The sequence below is a fragment of the Aegilops tauschii genome, chromosome 7 (genome assembly GCF_002575655.3).
Source record: "Aegilops tauschii subsp. strangulata cultivar AL8/78 chromosome 7, Aet v6.0, whole genome shotgun sequence".
Taxonomy (NCBI): domain Eukaryota; kingdom Viridiplantae; phylum Streptophyta; class Magnoliopsida; order Poales; family Poaceae; genus Aegilops; species Aegilops tauschii.
The window spans coordinates 557,912,760-557,934,863 of record NC_053041.3 but is presented as its reverse complement, the minus strand read 5'-3'; the positions used below and the strand labels follow the sequence as shown (position 1 = coordinate 557,934,863).

The 22,104-nt window shown below is 44.9% G+C and overlaps 1 protein-coding gene across 1 annotated transcript; it reads right to left on the bottom strand.

Moving 5' to 3' along the window:
* Positions 1-17,884: 17,884 nt before the first annotated feature.
* Positions 17,885-18,946, bottom strand: LOC141027385 (uncharacterized). The gene has a single exon (XM_073504393.1). It carries the CDS (start codon positions 18,944-18,946, stop codon positions 17,885-17,887), a length of 1,062 nt encoding a protein of 353 aa, XP_073360494.1.
* Positions 18,947-22,104: the final 3,158 nt, after the last annotated feature.

Genomic DNA, 22,104 nt, shown 5'->3' with positions numbered 1-22,104 from the left:
TTTCTTTAGCAAGGATAGCCTCCTATTTCTACTAACAAAAACAAATGGTGTTTTAGCTATGAAAAAAGAAAAAGAAAAAGGAAAGAACATATAATCCTACTTTGTTTTGCAATGTTTTCCAAGTATACCATTTTAAAGAAAAAACAGACCAAAAAATGGAAACGTTTATCAAGCTTCTTATGCCATTGCTTAGGTGCTTGTTTTAGGCCATACAAAGATTTCAATAGCCTACACACCTTATCTTTCGGATTATTTACTACAAAGCCATTTGGCTGTTGCATGTAAGTTTTCTCGTCTAGTTCTCCGTTAAGGAAAGCCATGTTAACGTCCATCTGATGGACGAGAAGATCATGCGAGGCAACCAACGAGAATAACACTTGAATGGTTGTTAGTCTAGCCATAGATGAGCGGGTATAGAAGGAATCTTATTTCTGGGTATAACCCTTGACCATAAGCCTAGTCTTGTACTTCTCAACATTACCATTAGGCCTAAGCTTCCTTTTGAACACCCAGTTATATCCCAAATGGTTTGCAACCATAGGGACGACCAGTGATCACCCATTCCTGAGCTGACCTGGCCTCCATGTCCCGGTGTCACGATGTCATACATATGCAATTGTGCGTCGTTCGTCCTCACGCACAGCACAGGGATATAATTCAGATGCCGTGTGCGGTGTGCCTGTGACGGGCCTACCATGCATGGTGGACTGTCACAATCACCTTACAATGGCTGATAAGATAGTCTTATCTTAAATCTTGCATGTAATTTAGAGATGACAAAAAAGAATGTCTACAATGAGTCATTTCTTAGCCTTATCTTCAATAACTAGCTATTCCTAAAAACGTGATGAGACGTATTCTGCTAAAAGATCATCTCTTGTCCTCTTTTAAATAAGAGAAGACAAGTCTTTTCTTATGAGTTCTCTCTACTCTACCTCATCATTTATCCTATATGGCACTCCTAAGATAGCACCATTGTACATGCCCTTAGCATTTTCTGGTCAAGTAAAACCGGAGTTTGCGTAGGATGTTAACCACTGGTCTTAACCGAAATCAGCAAGACAGTGTACTTAGTAGTAGTACTGGTAGTATAGTAAGATGTCTAAGTGTGCAAGGCACAGAGAGATGGAAGGGCATGCTATGTTTTGGCTGCTTAACTCGAAGCAGCACCCTCGATCGAGTGCACTCCACCTAGCGCGAGGTATACTATACTAAACGCCTATACCATACCATTACCATGAGTGGGGTAGTTGCGTGGTGGATTCCTCGTGCTGTGCTGCGCATGGTCCATCCAATTGCATGACATTGCAGGCGAGTGATAAGTTTAGGTAGCATGCGCTTGCAGCCGATCGAGCACGCAATCAGCACCAGGCACCAGCACAGGATAGCGTCTCCAGCGTCACGACCGAGATTGTTGCATTGTTGCTTCTTCCTCCAGCCTCATGCGGAAGATAGCGTCCCCCGCTTTTGCTTTGCCTGTACTCACTAGGCTGTTGGCCACGCACGGCCGGCACGGCGTTGCCGTCCGCACGCCCGGCCACCCACGCTGTTGGTACGTGTGCATCATCTCGTCTCATTGTGTCAATCCCCAGCCGGCTGCGTCGCCTCGGACCAGATCAGATAAAGGCGTCGTGTCCCGAGCAGGTGTGCTTGGCTTTGGATGGATGGTGACCTCTAGCTCAAGGAGTGGGGCTGGTGCAGTGCGGTGCAGCGGCCGAGCTCCGGGGCGGCAACCTTCATCGCAAAAGCCAAAAAGGACGTCTGCTCTCTGCCGTGATGGTGCTCTGCTGCCGAAAGAAGGGGCAGTTGGTTCATGCCGGCTGGATGCCGCCTACCGTTAGCGTCAGACTCGGATCACGACACGACAACAGTGGCTGAGCTTCAATGTGATTTGGGTGGGGCTAAATGTGTTTGAAAGAGAGTTGCTGGGGCTAATCTAGTGTAGTATGTTAAATATGGTTGAAAAATGTTTACGTAAAGAAATATATTTGATTGGGTGGCCATGGCCCCATTGGCCCTCACTAAGTTCCGCCACTGTACGCACACCAAGGGTAGGGAACAAACTTCTTTTGGAAGAGAAAAAAAATACTCACTCTGTTCGGATTTAGTTGTCGAGCGTGCATATAGTGGCTATTTTGCAAAAAAAAATCGTACATTCAAAGCTGTGAAAAAGGGTCCCTCTCTCCTTCCTTCGTCCTCTGCCCATCGTGTGCGCGTCGCCAAGGCGAGCCGCCATTGGATTCTGCTCATGGCCCATCTTGTGTCGATTCTGCCGTCACCAACTTGCACGACCAGCACCTGCGCTACCCAGGACATGCCGATTCCACCGCCCAGCGAGTGGCGGAATCGCTCCTACCCCAACAGTCGTTGCGCTGGCATTTTCCCGCCCCCGCCTCGGTTGCTGTTGCGAGTCCAATCACCGGCCCCGCCTCTAATAGGTACTCCAGGAATGCATAACGAGTACTCCTGCACAAGGTTTGTATTTCGGAAACAAAATAATTTCATAGACGAAATTATTTCAGATTTTGATTCAAATTTCACTTAATTTTATTGAACCCTGACATAATTTAAATATATTTTGAAATCAGTTTGAAAATGCCTTGAAATTTTGGGGTTAAAATATTTCAGACCCCACTGAAACATGTGAAATTTCACTGAAATTTTGTTTAAAATTTTAAGCCTGCTCCTGCGTGAAGGAAAATTAACAATGAGCTGTGAAGGAGTATCACCCAACATATATCGACAACAAATTGTCAGAAATAGTGGGGAAGGAAATTATTTAAGTTAGAGCTTGTAGTTTGCCTTAAGCACCATACTTATAATATGATTTATGAATTGAACCATTTAAATTTTGTTAAGTTACATTTCTAATCTAGCAGGGTGAACAAACTCAGTGTTAAAAATTGAGTTTAAAATGCTGCATTAATTGAGCCTTCATATACATAGTGAACAAACTGAGTTCAGCAATATAGCATTTCATTGCATTGCCTTGACCCTTCATATACACAGTGAACAAATAGAGTTCAGAAATTAAGAAGAAGAAATGGCAAGATAGCAGGAGAAGTGGTAAAGTGGTACATTTTTCTTCGGCGAGCTCAGCGGTGAGTCCTCCACCTGCCTATTTGCCTTAAGCATGTAGTCATCCGTGAAGGCGGCACTCAGTACGTGGAAGTGGAAAAGGGCTACCTGTGATTCCACTCTGGAGGTGACACCTAGTACGGGTCGACGATGACCTCTCAACACAGGACGGCGCCCGCATGAAGATGCAGGTGTGTCGGGGCCGACTCTATTCCTCGGGTGCTCTAGCTTCGTGGCCGATGGCGGCCAGCTGGTGAGGAGGTGGTCGGCGATGGACAGAGGCCGAAGGAGAGCAAGGACTGCGGGCAAAGGTGGCAGCAGCGTGGTGTGGGGAAAGCAAGGCATCGGTGGCGTGGGACGGCGGAGGTGGAGTGGTAGCAAGGCGGAGTGGCCCAAGAGGGAGAGGCAGCAAGACGGCATGGGCCAGCATAGAAGACGAAGCACGGGAGTGAGGTAGGAGAGCAGTGACGAGGAAGGAGGGGACTGCGGGTTGTGTTGGGAAATTGCAAGGGACCATTTTGCAAAATGCCCCACGACATCTATTTCTGGACAGTGGGAGTACATGTAGATGTAGTCGAGATGATGCATCGCATCTGGACTAGAAGACAATCTGGTACTAAACCTTCGACTCTCATTTCTCAAGAAACTTTCACTTGTGCGGGTTCGTATATCGGAGGCCTTATTGCACAACATCATCCACTCTAGTTGCCTTGCCCTGGAATGCTTGGTGCTTGTTTTCACAGTTAGAATCGGTTGTCTCCAAATAAAGTCGACTAACCTTGTAAGAATTGGAATTTGTTTTGACGGAAGGCAGCTCATCATCCAAGATGCTCCTTCACTTCAAAGATTGATCCTTGATTCTAGTTATTCACCGTTGCAAATAACCGTCCTCTCTGCGCCTAAACTGGAGACCTTGGGTGTAATACATGATCTCTGTGCTCATTTCAATATGGTGTTTGGCTCCACAGTTCTTTAGGTACTTTACATTATCATCTACACTTGTAACCATAAGCTGCATTTTAAATTTCTGCGTATAAGTTATATGTCATCTTGGAGTACACATTTTGTACTAATATTATGATCTATGCTCAATGAAGAGTTTCTCCATGGATGGCCTATCAATGGTGCTGGATTCTGTCAAGATCTTATATATCCAAATGAATAGTTTTGATCTGAACAAGATTATTGGCTTGCTGCAATGCTTTCCATGTCTGGAGAAGTTGTATATAAAGGTGATAATTTCACGCACATTGGAAGCCTGCATATAGTGTACTAGAATTAACCGTTCAGCTTTTGCTCTATCAACACTCTTTTTTTTAGATCTTAACTGTTTTCAATCTTCATGTCTATTTATGCAACATGACTGGGTAAGAAAGTTATAACCAATCGGTGGATTCGTAAGCATCGGGATTTTCTCACTTCTCATGAGATTCGATTGAAGACAATAACGCTAGAACGATATGTAGCCAACCATGCAAACACTAGATTTGTAACATTCTTCCTGCTGAATGTGAGGTTACTATTGTCCATCAGGCTTAAGTTTATCAGCAGTATGGTTTTGACGGATGGGTATATGTAGAAAAGCAAAAAAAGGAGTTTCAGGTGGGCAAAAGAGCTTCTGAACGTGCCGGGCTTCTATTTACAACATATTGTGGTCATAATCCAGTAAATTTTACGACCCAGGATGTTCATTCTATGGACCTGACCGATCCATTTGACTGTGACTGCCGAAAACAGTGCCGGAGTTAGATGTTGTTGCCCTTTTCAACCTGGTTTTTTTTTTGTAAACCTGATGAACAATTAACCTTCGTGCTTTTGTACAGTTTGTAAGCTGGAGTTAGATGTTCTTGCCCTTTTCAACTCGGCTGTGACTGTCATATTTTCTTTGAAGCAAGGCAAATGGCTTGCCAGTCGTTCAATTTAAAGTGAAATATTGTAACAACTAACAAATCCCAACCAAGGGAAATAACATCACTCTCGCCGGCTGCTTGAGCTCACTGTGCATTACAGAAGCCAAGTGATTAGCCCCCACCAGCACCCACAAACTTATTTCAAACTAGCACATCAAATGGGCTGTAAATTTTCATAGGAAGTCTGCATGACCGTGACAGATTTGGATTCTGACGGAAATAGCCTATCCAAGGTGGTGTCGACTTACTAACCAGTCAACAAACGATTCTGCCTACCAGCCGTTGGATTGACATCCAACATGTGTCGTGTATCTTCTATCTCTTGTCTTCTTCTTCCTCCAGCCACCCAAACCAAACCACCCCGTCGGCTCCGCCGGCTCCTGCCTCCCATCGCTGGCTGCGCCTCCGCCGCCCTACCGTACATACCCTCCAACGTTGGCCAGTCCCTCCCTCTATTCCCCCACATGTCCTGTTATTCTCCGGCGACGTCAGCTCCAACACGCACCCGCATCCGAACCAGTCAACCCTCGTACTCCCCTCCGCCTGCGACTGGACCGGCGCAACTTCCACGGCTCCTGTTCGTTCCGTCCGAGGCCTCACCGTCATCCTCCGCCTTGCGGCCTTGGTTCGCTCGCTGTGCGTGGTGCGCCGCCCTCTTGCGTTGTCAACGTCGTCAACAACCGAGAGGAACAAGGAGATGACTGTATGTGGAGAGGATGATAGTAGGGACCCACCAGCGTCATGGCAGTACGCAAGCAAGTGCCTCTATATTACAAGCCCAAAAATATGGTTCCTCCTAATGGTTGGACATCTGGGGCTCACGCCATTGTTAACATAGTCAATAAACGAGAGAATTACACTACGAGCAGCTGACACCAGGGACCCAGCAGGTCGCGCAGTTTTTTTAGGAACAAGCAGTTGTTATTTATACTAGTTTTAGCGACGGATCAGGGTAACAATGGGGCTGTGCGGGGGCTGTGGCCCATCTAGCCAGGGTTTTATTTATGTTTACCACATCATGAGCCCAGTTGTGTTTTTTTCTTGCTGAAAATGGCTAGCCCAGTTTTTTTTTTAAATACCCAACTGAGGCCTACTTGCTTTATCAGCCCTGCTGGGCTGCAAATCTTTCAAGACGAGGAGAGTTTCATTCGGTTTGCCCAGAAATGGGCTGTAAATTTTTAAAACACATCAAACCGGGAATTAGTTTCTTTTTTTTTCATTACAAGATTTTAAATTCCATTGATTTTTATGCATGGACAATTACTTGGATTTTATATTTATATAAATTATTTTTCAAAATAGTTTGAATGTGAATCGATATTTCGGGATTAAAAACAGTTGAGCGCACCGAAATATGCAAAAATTCGTATACTTTTTAACCGTGGCCACAATATGGGGTGTAATGCTAACAAAAAGAAGATGGGCTCCAAAAAAATTCTTAAGAATTAGCAAATGGGCTGTACATTATTAGAAATAATGCACACGAGAGCAGTGACTGTTGGATGTCCACCCAACGACTGTCGTGCTTCTTCAATCTCTGCTTTTCCTGCTCCAGCCGCTCAAACAAGCGCCGGCGGGACTGCCTGCTCCCTCCTCCCGTGGCTGGCTATGCTGCCGCGCAGGCCTCACCGCCGCACCGTACTCCCATCGCTGGCCTAGCCATCCCTCTACTCACCCACACCTGCTGTTATTCTCTCGGGACGGCAGACGAACCAGTAAACCCTTGTACTCCTCCGCGTGGGAAACAACTGCCGAGTCTTCCCTGGCTCCATGTCGTTCCCTTCCTAGGCCTCACCGTCGTCCACCGCCCTGGTGCTCTCGGCGCGGCCTGGTCAACGTGGTCAATGAATGACATCCATCGGAAGTGGACTGTACGTGGAGAGGCTGACAGCTGGGTCCACGGCCGCACGCAAGGAAATTCCTCCTTATTACGCGCAAAATAATGATTCCTCCACCTGATAACTAGGACCCACGGGAAGGGCTTCTGTATTTCGCAAAAAAACGTTCCCCCCGCTGACAGGTCAGACCCACCAGCTATATCTTCGCACGCAAGGAAGTGCCTCCTTATGACGCACAAAAAAATAATACCCCCTGCTAGCTGGGACCCACCATAGTGGGTGGCTGACTTGTGGGCCTACTAAGTTGACGGGGACGGAGGGCTTTGTCAACTTAGTCAATATGAACGATTCTAGCTCCAGTGACCGTACGATGTCCATCCAACGACCATAGTGCTTCTTCAACCTCTAGTCTTCTTGCTCCAGCCGTCCAAAGCAGCGCCAGTCGTGCCGCTTGCTCCTGCCTCCCGTGGTCGACTGTGCTGCCGTGGAGGCCTCACCGCCCCCATACTACTGCCACCGCTGGCCAGGCCATCCCTCCACTCACCCACACCCCCTGTTATTCTGCGGCGACGGCAGCCTCACAATGCAGCCGAACCAGTGAACCCTTGTACTCCTCTCCGCGTGGGCATCCACTGCCGTGTCTTCCCCGGCTCCACGTCGTCCCCTTCCTAGGCCTCGTCGTTGTCCACCGCCTTGGTGCTCTCGGCGCGGCGTGGTCAACGTAGTCAACGACCGACTTCCATCGGAAGAGTACTGTACGTGGAGAGGCTGACAACTGGGTCCACGGCCGCAGCTGGGTCCACAGCCACAACCCAGTTTTTTTGTGATTTGCCAAGTAAGTCGCTTTGTCAGGCCTGTTGGGCTGCAAATCTTTCAAGACGAGGAGAGCTTCATTCGGCTGGCCGAGAAAATGGCCTATCAGTAATGAGAAATGGGTTGTACATTTTTAAAACACATCAAACCAGCAATTAGTTTCAAATTTCTTTTTTTCATTTCGAGATTTTAAATTTCATTGATTTTTATGCGTGGACAATTTGTTGGATTTTATATTGATATACATTTATTTTTAAAATCAGTTTGAATGTGACTCGAAATTTCGGGATTAAAAACAGTTCGGACCACACCGAAATATGCAAAATTTCGTATAATTTTATAACCGTGGCCACAATATAGGCTTGGACGGAACAACCGATGGAAACGAGGCCTGGCGTACCGCAGAACAGAGGAAACGGCCTTGTGTTCGACCGGCCATGGTCGAAACGGGATCCTGTTCATCGGGAGGGGTCTGGCGTACCGCAAAACGGAGGAAACGGACCTCCTATGGTCGAAACGGGGTCCTGTTGATCGGGAGGGGTGTGGCGTACCGCAAAACGGAGGAAACGGACTTGTGTTGGAGTGCTACAGTCGAAACGGGGGTCCTGTTCATCGGGAGGGGTGTGGCGTACCGCAAAACGGAGGAAACGAACTTGTGTTGGAGCGCTACGGTCGAAAGGGGGGTCCTGTTCATCGTGAGGGGTGTGGCGTACCGCAAAACAGGACTCCACGGGATACTATTCATCTCCACCATCGACCCCCTCCAGCCTCCACGGGCTATTGTTCATCCACCGTCGACCTCCTCCAGCCTCCACCTGCGACTGTTCATCCATGGGCTCCTGTTCATCCAGCTTCCACCGCGCGCTACTCCACCGGCTACTATTCAACCACCCCTCCACGGGTACTGTTCATCCAGCCCTCCACCGTCTACAGTTCATCCAGCCCTCCATGGGGTGGTCCTGTTCATCCAGCCCTCCACGGGGGTCCTGTTCATCCAGCCCCAACCGGCTCGATCGATCGGGGTCCTGTTCATCCAGAGGCAAAACCACGGGGTCCTGTTCATCCACCCCCACCGGGAACTGTTCATCCAAACCCCCCAGCAATGCTCACTGTTCATCCAGAGGCAACACCACGGGGTCCTGTTCATCCACCCCCACCGGGAACTGTTCATCCAAACCCCCCAGCAACGCTCACTGTTCATCCAGAGGGAGCATCGATCGGCTTCAGTTAGCAGCAGTAGCGAAGGAATCGCTTGATCAGGTTCAGTTAACAGCCATTGATCGATCGCTCGGGTTCAGTAACGCGTAGCCTGCAATGCAATCGCTCGGGTTCAGTTAGAGCCCAACGCCTCGCTAGGGTTCAGTTAGAGCCCAACGCCTCACACCCACACACATGCGTGTACGAGAGAAACGCGCATCGCTCGGCCCCGACCACCCACCGTAACCGGGAACACCCCGATATTTTCCTCGCCCTCGCTTCTACAACGGTTTTTTCCGTCATGGACGGCCCAAAGAATGTCATGCAGCTGCGTCTCCGGCCCGCCCAGGACGAAAAGCCCACTTTCTGTCATGATTTTTTGTCATAGAAGTAGGAGCCCACCACATCTATGATGATACCGGGTTTTGTCACAATTATCGTCATAGATGTGTCATAAGTATGACAGAAAAAAAATTTCGTTCGGCCCAAAATGTCACGGATGTGTCTTTCTTTTGTAGTGGTAACTTGAGGATTATCCTCATTGCTGCACAGAAGAATTACGTCCTGGAAGCTCTGCTAGGTGCCAAACCCGCTGCAGGAGCAACTCCAGATGTTATGAACACCTGGCAGAGCAAAGCTGATGACTACTCAATAGTTCAGTGTGCCATGCTTTACGGCTTAGAACTGGGACTTCAACGACGTTTTGAACGTCATGGAGCATATGAGATGTTCTAGGAGTTGAAGTTAATATTTCAAGCAAATGCCCGGATTAAGAGATATGAAGTCTCCAATAAGTTCTACAGCTGCAAAATGGAGGAGAACAGTTCTGTCAGTGAGCATATACTCAGAATGTCTGGGTACCACAATCACTTGACTCAGCTCGGAGTTAATCTTCCGGTTGATAATGTCATTGACAGAGTTCTTCAATCACTGCCACCAAGCTATAAGAGCTTCGTGATGAACTATAATATGCAAGGGATGGATAAGATGATTCCCGAGCTCTTCGCAATGCTAAAGGCTGCGGAGGTAGAAATCAAGAAGGAGCATGAAGTGTTGATGGTCAATCATACCACTAGTTTCAAGAAGAAGGGCAAAGGGAAGAAGGGGAACTTCAAGAAGAACGGCAAGCAAGTTGCTGCTCAAGTGAAGAAGCCCAAGTCTGGACCTAAGCCTGAGACTGAGTGCTTCTACTGCAAAGGGACTGGTCACTGGAAGCGGAACTGCCCCAAGTATTTGGGGGAAAAGAAGGACGGCAAAGTGAAAGGTATATTTGATATACATGTTATTGATGTGTACCTTACTAATGCTCGCAGTAGCGCCTGGGTATTTGATACTGGTTCTGTTGCTAATATTTGCAACTCGAAACAGGGGCTACGGATTAAGCGAAGATTGGCTAAGGACGAGGTGACGATGCGCGTGGGAAATGGTTCCAAAGTCGATGTAATCGTCGTCGGCACGCTACCTCTACATCTACCTTCGGGATTAGTTTTAGACCTGAATAATTGTTATTTGGTGCCAGCATTAAGCATGAACATTATATCTGGATCTTGTTTGATGCGAGATGGTTATTCATTTAAATCAGAGAATAATGATTGTTCTATTTATATGAATAATATCTTTTATGGTCATGCACCCTTGATGAGTGCTCTATTGATACGTCTCCAACGTATCTATAATTTATGAAGTACGCATGCCATGTTTACAATAGTTTTATATGATTTTGGTATGATTTGATTAGAACTAACCCGCACTGACGCTGTTTTCAGCAGAACTACCGTGGTGTTGTTTTTGTGCAGAAATAAAAGTTCTCGGAATGCGATGAAAATCAACGGAGAATTTTCTGGAAAATACAAAAAATACTGGAACGAAGAGTTACCGGAGGGTAGGCCCCTGGGCCCCACGAGGGTGGAGGGCGCGCCACTGTGCCTCGTGGACTTCCCGTGGGGCCCCTTACTTGTTCTCGACGCCAACCTCTCCTATAAATACCAAAACCACCAGAAAATAACCTAGATCGGAAGTTCCGCCGCCGCAAGCCTCTGTAGCCACGAGAAATATCTCTAGGCCCTCTCTGGCACCTCGCCGGAGGGGGCCATCATCACCGAAGGCCATGGAGGAGGATCCCGGAGGGGCCATCATCTCCATGAAGGCCAAGGACCAGAGGGGGAACCTATCCCCATCTAGGGGGACGCCATGGAGGAGGAAGCATAAGGGGGAGAACCTCTCCTCCTCTCTCTCGATGGCGCCGGAGTGCCATCGCGAGGGGAATCATCGCCGCGGTGATAGTCTTCATCAACATCACCATCATCATCACCATCCTCATCTCTTTTACGCGGTCCACTCTCCCGCACCCCGCTGTAATCCCTACTTGAACATGGTGCTTTATGCCACATATTATGATCCAATGATGTGTTGCCATCCTATGATGTTTTGAGTAGATGTCCTTTGTCTTTGGGTTGATTGATGATCTAGATTGGTATGAGTTGTATGTTTTATTTTGGTGCTGTCCTATTGTGCCCTCCGTGTCGCGCAAGCGTGAGGGATTCCCGCTATAGGGTGTTGCAATACGTTCATGATTCGCTTACAGTGGGTTGCTTGAGTGACAGAAGCATAAACCCGAGTAAGGGGGTTGTTGCGTATGGGATAAAGGGGACTTGATGCTTTAATGCTATGGTTGGGTTTTACCTTAATGATCTTTAGTAGTTGCGGATGCTTGCTAGAGTTCCAATCATAAGTGCATATGATCCAATAAGAGAAAGTATGTTAGCTTATGCCTCTCCCTCATACGAAATTGCAATGACGACTACCGGTCTTGTTAACAATTGCCTAGGATAATTCCGCACACCGACCCATCATTATTCCACACTCGCTATTTATAATATTTAGTAATATATTCTAACTTTATGATAACAGCACCTACTTTTATGTTTTAGCTCGACGATACCATGCAAAGTTATCGTCTTCATACCCACAACGTAGTTTTATTTCTCGTTTCTAGTTGGAAGCAAACGTTCAGTGTACGCAGAGTCGTATCAGTGGCATATAGGACTTGAGAGAATATTGATCTTACCTTTAGCTCCTTGTGGGTTCGACACTCCATACTTATCACTCCCACCATTAGGAATTGCTACGATGATTCCCTGCACTTGAGTATTATCATCTATTTTTACTAAATCTTGATAGTAGTGATACACATGTTCATAGTATTGAAGCCAAAAGATATAAGTTTAATAATGATAGTGCAACTTATTTGTGGCACTTCCGTTTAGGTCATATTGGTGTAAAGCGCATGAAGAAACTCCATGCTGATGGGCTTTTGGAATCACTTGATTATGAATCACTTGATGCTTGCGAACCATGCCTCATGGGCAAGATGACTAAGACTTCGTTCTCCGGAACAATGGAGCAAGCAACAGACTTGTTGGAAATAATACATACTAATGTATGCGGTCCGATGAGTGTTGATGCTCGTGGCGGGTATCATTATTTTCTAACCTTCACAGATGATTTGAGTAGATATGGGTATATCTACTTGATGAAGCATAAGTCTGAAACATTTGAAAAGTTCAAAGAATTTCAGAGTGAAGTGGAAAATCATCGTAACAAGAAAATAAAGTTTCTACGATCTGATCGTGGAGCAGAATATCTGAGTTACGAGTTTGGTCTTCCTTTGAAACAATGCAGAATAGTTTCGCAACTCACACCACACGAAACACCACAGCATAATGGTGTGTCCGAACGTCGTAATCGTACTTTATTAGATATGGTGCGATCTATGATGTCTCTTATCGATTTACCGCTATTGTTTTGGGGTTACGCTTTAGAGACGGCTTCATTCCCGTTAAATAGGGCACCATCTAAATCCGTTGAGACGACACCATATGAACTGTGGTTTGGCAAGAAACCCAAGTTGTCGTTTCTTAAAGTTTGGGGCTGCGATGCTTATGTGAAAAAATTTCAACCTGATAAGCTCGAAGCCAAATCGGAGAAATGTGTCTTCATAGGATACCCGAAGGAGACTGTTGGGTACACCTTTTATCACAGATCCGAAGGCAAAATATTCGTTGCTAAGAATGGATCCTTTCTAGAGAAGGAGTTTCTCTTGAAAGAAGTGAGTGGGAGGAAAGTAGAACTTGATGAGGTAATTGTACCTGCTCCCTTATTGGAATGTAGTTCATCACAAAAATCAGTTCTAGTGATTCCTACGCCAATTAGTGAGGAAGCTAATGATGATGATCATGAAACTTCTGATCAAGTTACTACCAAACCTCGTAGGTCAACCAGAGTAAGATCCACACCAGAGTGGTACGGTAATCCTGTTCTGGAAGTCATGTTACTTGACCATGATGAACCTGTGAACTATGAGGAAGCGATGATGAGCCCAGATTCTGTGAAATGGCTTGAGGCCATGAAATCTGAGATGGGATCCATGTATGAGAAGAAAGTGTGGACTTTGGTTGACTTGCCCGATGATCGGCAAGCCATAGAGAATAAATGGATCTTCAAGAAGAAGACTGATCCTGACGGTACTATTACTGTCTACAAAGCTTGACTTGTTGCGAAAGGTTTTCGACATGTTCAAGGAGTTGACTATGATCAGACCTTCTCACCCGTAGCGATACTTAAGTCCGTCCGAGTCATGTTAGCAATTGCCGCATTTTATGATTATGAAATTTGGCAAATGGATGTCAAAACTGCATTCCTTAATGGATATCTTAAAGAAGAGTTATATATGATGCAACCAGAAGGTTTTGTCGATCCAAAAAGTGCTAACAAAGTGTGCAAGCTCCAGCGATCCATTTATGGACTGGAGCAAGCCTCTCGGAGTTGGAATATACGCTTTGATAGTGTGATCAAAGCATATGGTTTTATACAGACTTCTGGAGAAGCCTGTATTTACAAGAAAGTGAGTGGGAGCTCTGTAGCATTTCTGATATTATATGTAGATGACATATTGTTGATCGGAAATGATACTGAATTTCTGAATAGCATAAAAGGATATTTGAATAAGAATTTTTCAATGAAAGACCTCGGTGAAGCTGCTTATATATTGGGCATCAAGATCTATAGAGATAGATCAAGACGCTTAATTGGACTTTCACAAAGCACATACCTTGATAAAGTTTTGAAGAAGTTCAAAATGGGTCAAGCAAAGAAAGGGTTCTTGCCTGTGTTACAAGGTGTACAGTTGAGTCAGACTCAATGCCCGACCACTGCATAAGATAGAGAATGAAAGTCATTCCCTATGCTTCAGCCATAGGTTCTATCATGTATGCAATGTTGTGTACTAGACTTGATGTGTGCCTGCTATTAGTTTAGTGGGGAGGTACCAAAGTAATCCAGGAGTGGATCACTAGACAGCGGTCAAGACATCCTGAAATACCTGAATAGGACTAAGGATATGTTTCTCGTTTATGGAGGTGACAAAGAGCTCGTCGTAAATGGTTACATCGATGCAAGCTTTGACACTGATCCGGATGACTCTAAGTCTCAAACCGGATACATATTTATATTAAATGGAGGAGCTGTAAGTTGGTGCAGTTCCAAGCAGAGCGTCGTGGTGGGATCTACATGTGAAGCGGAGTACATAGCTGCTTCGGAAGCAGCAAATGAAGGAGTCTGGATGAAGGAGTTCATATCCGATCTAGGTGTAATACCTAGTGCATCGGGTCCAATGAAAATCTTTTGTGACAATACTGGTGCAATTGCCTTGGCAAAGGAATCCAGATTTCACAAGAGAACCAAGCACATCAAGAGACGCTTCAATTCCATCCGAGATCAAGTCAAGGAGGGAGACATAGAGATTTGCAAGATACATACGGATCTGAATGTTGCAGACCCGTTGACTAAGCCTCTCTCACGAGCAAAACATGATCAGCACAAAGACTCCATGGGTGTTAGAATCATTACTGTGTAATCTAGATTATTGACTCTAGTGCAAGTGGGAGACTGAAGGAAATATGCCATAGAGGCAATAATAAAGTTGGTATTTATATTTCCTTATATCATGATAAATGTTTATTATTCATGCTTGAATTGTATTAACTGGAAACTTAGTACATGTGTGAATACATAGACAAACAAAGTGTCACTAGTATGCCTCTACTTGACTAGCTCGTTAATCAAAGATAGTTAAGTTTCCTAGCCATAGACATGAGTTGTCATTTGATGAACGGGATCACATCATTAAAGAATGATGTGATTGACTTGACCCATCCGTTAGCTTAGCACTATGATCATTTAGTTTATTGCTATTGCTTTCTTCATAACTTATACATGTTCCTATGACTATGAGATTATGCAACTCCCGAATACCGGAGGAACAATTAGTGTGCTATCAAACGTCACAACGTAATTGGGTGATTATAAAGATGCTATACAGGTGTCTCCGATGGTGTTTGTTGAGTTGGCATAGATCAAGATTAGGATTTGTCACTCCGATTGTCGGAGAGGTATCTCTGGGCCCTCTCGGTAATGCACATCACTATAAACCTTGCAAGCAATGTGACTAATGAGTTAGTAACGGGATGATGCATTACGAAACGAGTAAAGAGACTTGCCGGTAACAAGATTGAACTAAGTATGATGATACCAACGATCGAATCTCGGGCAAGTAACATACCCATGACAAAGGGAACAACGTATGTTGTTATGCGGTTTGACCGATAAAGATCTTCGTAGAATATGTAGGAACCAATATGAGCATCCAGGTTCCAATATTGGTTATTGACCGGAAGTGAGTCTCGGTCATGTCTACATAGTTCTCGAACCCGTAGGGTCCGCACGCTTAACGTTCGATATTATGAGTTTATGTGTTTTGATGTAACGAAGGTATTTTGGAGTCCCGGATGAGATCACGGACATGACGAGGAGTCTTGAAATGGTCAAGACATAAAGATTGATATATTGGATGACTATATTCGGACACAGGAATGGTTCCGAGGTGTATCGGGTATTTACTAAAGTACCGGGGGGTTACAGGAACCCCCCGGGGGGTCAATGGGCCTTCATGGGCCTTAGTGGCAGAGAGGAGGAGGCGGCCAAGTGGTGGGACGCACCCCCCCAAGCCCAATCCGAATTGGGGAGGGGGCCGCCCCTTTCCTTCTCTCCCTCTTCCCCTTGCCCCCCCTCCTAGTTGGACTAGGAAAGGGGGGAAACCTACTCATAGTAGGAGTAGGAATCCCCCTTGGGGCGTGCCCTAGGAGGACGGCCCTCCCCCTCCTCCACTCCTTTATATACGGGGGAGGGGGGCACCCCATAGACACACAAGTTGATCTTAGCCGTGTGCGGTGCCCCCCTCCATAGATTTCCACCTCGATCATATTGTCGTAGTGCTTAGGCGAAGCCCTGCATCGGTAACTTCATCATCACCGTTAACAAGCCGTCGTGCTGACCAAACTCTCTCTCGGCCTCAGCTGGATCTAGAGTTCGAGGGACGTCATCAAGCTGAACGTGTGCAGATCGCGGAGGTGCCGTGCGTTCGGTACTTGATCGGTTGGATCACGAAGATGTTCGAATACATCAACCGGGTTACTTAATGCTTCCGCTTTCGGTCTACGAAGGTACGTGGACACATTCTCCCCGCTCGTTGCTATGCTTCTCCTAGATAGATTTTGCATGATCGTAGGAATTTTGTTGAAATACAGCGTTCCCCAACACCAGGCTGGGTCCTCTCATGTGGTGATACATTTTGATGGACGAGTAGCCTTTGTTTAATCCAAGAATGCACCATTCATCTGAGTTACTGGAAGCAGGTCCGTGTTGCAAATGTTGAAGAAGTAGGTTATACTAATGGTAGGCTTGCTATGACATTGGTGTGTGGAAAAGTTCTGATAAGTCTTGGCCACAAATAGCTGTCCTCAAGGTTTCAACTTAAGGAGTGAAGCTCAGGGAATTTGGTTACCAGTGGTTGCTCCCAACAGTTATCAGACCACAGCGGTGTAGTATTTCCAGAGTGTGCCTTGCAGACTGCAAATTGTTTATAGACTGGCAGCAGCTTGAGTAATGATTTCCACCAGAAAGATCCCACTAGTCTCTCACCAGGGAGAGAATTAGAGTAGTATGATTCTCAAATGATATTGATCCAACGTATATCAACCTTATTAAAAAAATTATGAAGTTGCTTCAGGAGAAGAGCCTTGTTGTGGGTCTCAATATCCAATATCCCCCAGTCCTCCATTGGCTTTAGGTTGACATGTTGTGTCCCATGCTATGAGTGCTGATCCTCTCTTAGTTGATCCAAATTTCCTCCAAAAACAGTTCTTTAGGTAAATATTCAATTGCTTGACAACTGTTGCCGGTAGCCTGAGGGAGCACATGAAGAAAATGGGCAAGCTGGAGAACACTGATTTAATAGGAGTCAATTTGTCTCCAGTGGAAAGCAAAGTTGAACATCCCAGCAGTCTGTTTTCTACTCTTTTCAGCAGAGGCAAGTAGTCTTCAACTCTTGGTTTGTGAAGGCTGAGAGGTAAACCCAAATATGCGTCAGGAAGATTTCCAATCTGACAGCCGAAGATAGAAGACAAGTATTGCATCTGGTCATTAGAAGTATTGATAGGTATCATAATTGACTTGTTGTAGTTGACATTCCGACCATTGAAGGATGCAAAGTGTAGAAGTAGGTTCTTGATATGCATCAGTTGAGAGGCCACAGCTTTAACAATTAGGATGGTATCATCAACATATTGAATGATAGGAAAGTATGGGCTTGTTTGATGCACCAAAGGGGCTTGTATCAGAGAATTATGCATTGCTTCATTCATCATGGATTGTAGCAGATCTGCAGCAAGCACAAAAATGAGAGGTGATAGGGGGTCAACCTGCCTCACTCCACATTTACATAAGAACTGCTTTCCAGGTACCCCATTGAGAAGTACAGAAGAAAACCCAGTGCCATATATCATCTTAATCCAATTGATCCACTTAGAACCAAACCCTTTGGCTTTTAAAATCTCAATAATAGTGTCATGGTTAAGCATATCAAAGGCCTTCTCAAAATCCAATTTCAGGAGAATCACATCTTGATTTGACTGATAAAATTGATGTATGTATTCAAAAAGACCAGGCCAAACAATCTTGTATACATTTGTTGAATATAAACCCATATTGGTTGGGGTGGATCAGCTTGAGAATCTTCTTTTGCACTCTGTTGGCCAGTAACTTGGTTAAGATCTTCAAAGTAGTGTTCAAGAGAGAGATGGGTCTGAAGTCATTGGGTTGTGCAGCATCATCTTTCTTGGGGATCAATGTCATAAAAGAATAATTGATACTCTGCAGATTTACTATCCCTAAATGAAAATCTTCAATAAGTCTATAGAAATCAGGAGCCAGAATATCCCAACAGTCTTTAAGAAATGCTGCATTAAATCCATCTGGTCCAGGTGCTTTATTAGTAGGAATCTTCATAATAACATCATCTATTTCTTTATTAGTAAAAGGTGTCTCAAGGTCTGACAAATCATCATGCTGCAAAAGTAGAGACTGGAGAAGAAGTGGGTTTTCTGTTTTGGAAACTGAGCCCAATCTCTTCTTGAAAGCTCTGAAAAGAATAGCAGCTTTTGCATGATGGTCAGCATGCTCATGGTCCTCTTCATCTTTCAGCATAGCAATGTGATTAAATCTGTTCTTAATGGTGGCTTTAGCTTGAAAGTATTTTGTGTTTGCTTCCCCCATCTTGATGTTTCTGATGGTAGCCCTTCGCTTCCAATAAATTCTCTGCAGCTCATTAATAAGACTGAAATGATCAATGAGTATCCTCCTGCCATTATATTCTTCCATAGACAAGTCCCTATATTCCTCAATGACATCATAGAAAAGAATCATGAAGATGATGTTCTTGATAGTATCTTTCAGGTTTGAAATAGTTTTGGACCAGATCTTTAGGACCTTCCTAAGCCTCTTAAATTTAGCAGCAATGCACTTTGCACTATCAGTTTCATGCACCTCTTGCTCCCAGTTATTTTTTACTACTTCCTTGAATTGGGGGTGCTTGAGCCAGAAATTCTCAAATCTGAATATTTGGGATCTAGGGATGCAGGTGCCCACTTTGATAACAATAGGGATGTGACCTGAAGTGGTTTTGGCAAGAGGGATGGCTTGACTAGAAGGAAACATGATGGTCCATGTTTCAGAGGTGAAACACGAATCCAACTTTTCTAGTAGAGGGGCTTCTTGCATATTGCTCCAGGTGAACTTTCTGCCTTTTAGAGGAATTTTAACAAGTGCTTGAGTACTGATTGCTTCATTGAACAAGAACATGTCATTTATACTGCCACCATCTCTGTTTCTGTTATGAGGATATCTAATGTAATTAAATCACCCAATACAAGCCAATTTTCATCATCCCCCACCTGATAGTTTTTGAACCAATCAAGGAAATCAACTCTTGCATCTTGTTGACAAGGTCCATAGATGTTGGTGAGTTTCCATGTGTCCCCAGAGAGTTTACAAGTAAAATTGATGGTTAAGGAGTAGTCATTCTGATGTATTACTGCCCAAAGAATAATTGCTCATTCCAGGCAATCAACAGCCCTCCAGAAGCACCATTAGAGGGAAGAAACTCAAATTTTGGAATGTTCTTAGGGTAGAATTTCCTAATATAAGCAGTGTCAAAATGGTCCCTTTTGGTTTCTTGAAGGCAGATGATGGAACAAGCAGATTCAACAATTTTGTTGGACAGAGCATCCCATTTCTTAGGGTCATTGATGCCCCTAATGTTCTAGTTTAGAATATTCTAGTTTCTCTTCATGAGGAGCACAGTAAACTAGAGGGAGGAGGAGGTGAGACTGGTACTTGGAGAGCCAATGACATAGCATACAGACCAGAGCAACCAGAACAAGCAGACACTACTAGGGAAAACCTTATACACAAAATCTTAGCAGTAGCGCGGGTCAAAAAGAAGCGCTACTACTATTTACCACTAGCGCCGGGCAAACAAACACGCTGCAGCTAAGTTTATAGCAGTAGCCCTTCTCTGGAATGAAGCGTTACTACTACAATTCTCATACTATTCTAGCCAGGCTACGAATAGTACACTACAAGAAACCTGTTAATACATGACGGATTTCTGGTGACGTTCCTAGAAATCGTCATGGATGATGACGGTTTTCTCTTATCCGTCACGGAAAGCGTCATCGATCAACAGGATGTGACTGCCCTCCGGAAAAGGTAGCCCTTTATGATGGACATCGATGGGCCGTCACGGAAACTGCCACATATCAACTTGCAAGTCTTGTCTTTTTCTTCTGACCGTCACCGATGGCTCCCGCTGATGTGTGTGGTTTCTTGGTTGGCCCATATGTCATTTGAATGTGTAATATAATCTCTACTACCTAAAAGAAACGGAGTGTTCCGTTTCCCCTCTTACGTTCCCCGCTCTTCGTCCAACCCTCTCGTACGACGGTCTCTCCCCTCTAGCGATTTTATTTTCTCCCTCCATCGATTTTCTCTCCTTGCCGGTTTTATCCTCGTCTGGCCGGACAAACCGTCATATACGTTCGTCTTACCTCTTGTCCACCGCATGGACACCAAGCAGCCTTTCCTTGATTCGTGGCAAAAGAGAGTAGCGTAATTATAGGGTTCTGGGATTAAAAGGGAATCAGATCAATGCGTGCGCGCATGCATCGCTGCAGGAAAGGAAAGGCATTAATTAACGCTCGCTAATTACTGTGTGTATAATGGTATCAGATCTCTTGAAAAAATATTTTCTTAATCTCAAAGAAATCCTACCAAGTCCAAATCAATAAAATCCCATTCTCCAGGAAAACCAACATCTTCGGCCGCGACGGCGCAGCAGGATGGTGATCGATCAGGAAGACAACAACAACACGTCGTAGGGCCAAGGATAATACATGGCGGCCGCCGGAGCCCTCTCTGCCTACAGATTCACCAATTAATCTCTCCACCTGAACCCTCTCTTAATTGATTTCATAGCCCTCCTAGGAATCGCCATGGAATTACCTTTTTGCTCACATAATCCCCTCTTACCTTTTTGCTCACCAATTAATCTCTCCACCGAGGCAGAGGAGGATCTCCTGCTAGAGCTTGGCAGCACCGGAGGCGTTGTGAGGAGATGCCAAGGTGCCGGTGGTGTGTGCGTTGCTGGTGGTGCTCCGCAAGGACGAGTGCCGATCTGCACCCGATGGTACACTCCTATTTTTTGTTGTTGTGTTGTCAATCTCCATGACCAGGGACGTAGTGATCCCTCTCCATGTTGTGCCCCTTCCACTGTTTTGATCTAATCTATCCGTGTAGGTCATTGATCTCCCAACGGTTGACGGGCGGTCTGTGCCTAGATCCACTTCTCGTCATTTGTCCAATCACATAATTGTTTTCCTCTACTTGTATTCCACCTTTTGGTTGTAATTCAATTTAGGATCAGCAGTATCTATGCGATTAATTTGAAACTTTGCAGGATCTGTCGACATGTCAGTCACACTCTAATACGTGTTCATCTTTAATTTCCTACCCTATAGTGGGCAACATAATTTGCTCTATGTGCATGAACATTGATAAATTAATTTGGGTTAGTATGTATAGTGGTTAAAGGATGCTAATCCAGGTTCCTGAAACTTGCATTTTGGCCGACCCGTATTACAACTTGTACTGTAATCAACATAGAATTATATGGCCGCATTACGTTTCTTTCCACTGGAACACACGATTTATGTTGATCATGCAATTGTCTTCTTTATTTTTCTGTTTTGTGCAGTTTGCTGGAAGAGCTTTGTACAGAACCGGAGATTAGGAGGAATGGACATACAAGAAACAATTCCGGAAGATTCCCTAGGGAAGCAAAAATTGTTTACTGGTCTGTGTAGGTTCATTTAGGAAATTCGATGATTGTTGTAATATGAATTTTACATCCTTTCCAACAAAAAGTGTTGTTTCTACTTACATCCATTTTGGTGTGATAAATAATGGTTCTGAACATGCTTTCTCTTTCTACCATGGACACTTATCACTTTGTGATACCTTGGATACAATCTCTTTCCTGGGAAGAAGTGATGTTTTGATATGTGGTTACTGACACTTATCACTTTGCTAGATGGAAGAATGGATGACATTATACAACGTGGTTACTGAAGTTGGTGGAAAGAATGTTGTGGTCACTGTTGTGCCTGCCAAGGAAACTACATTTAAGTGCCTTCATGAACTAATTAAGTGCCCTCCTGGTGATGCATAAGTTAAGCAATATGGTTGTGAGTAATCACTATTGGATTTCGCTACAATGTGTTTGTGTCATAATTGATTCACTATTCATTCTAACTTTG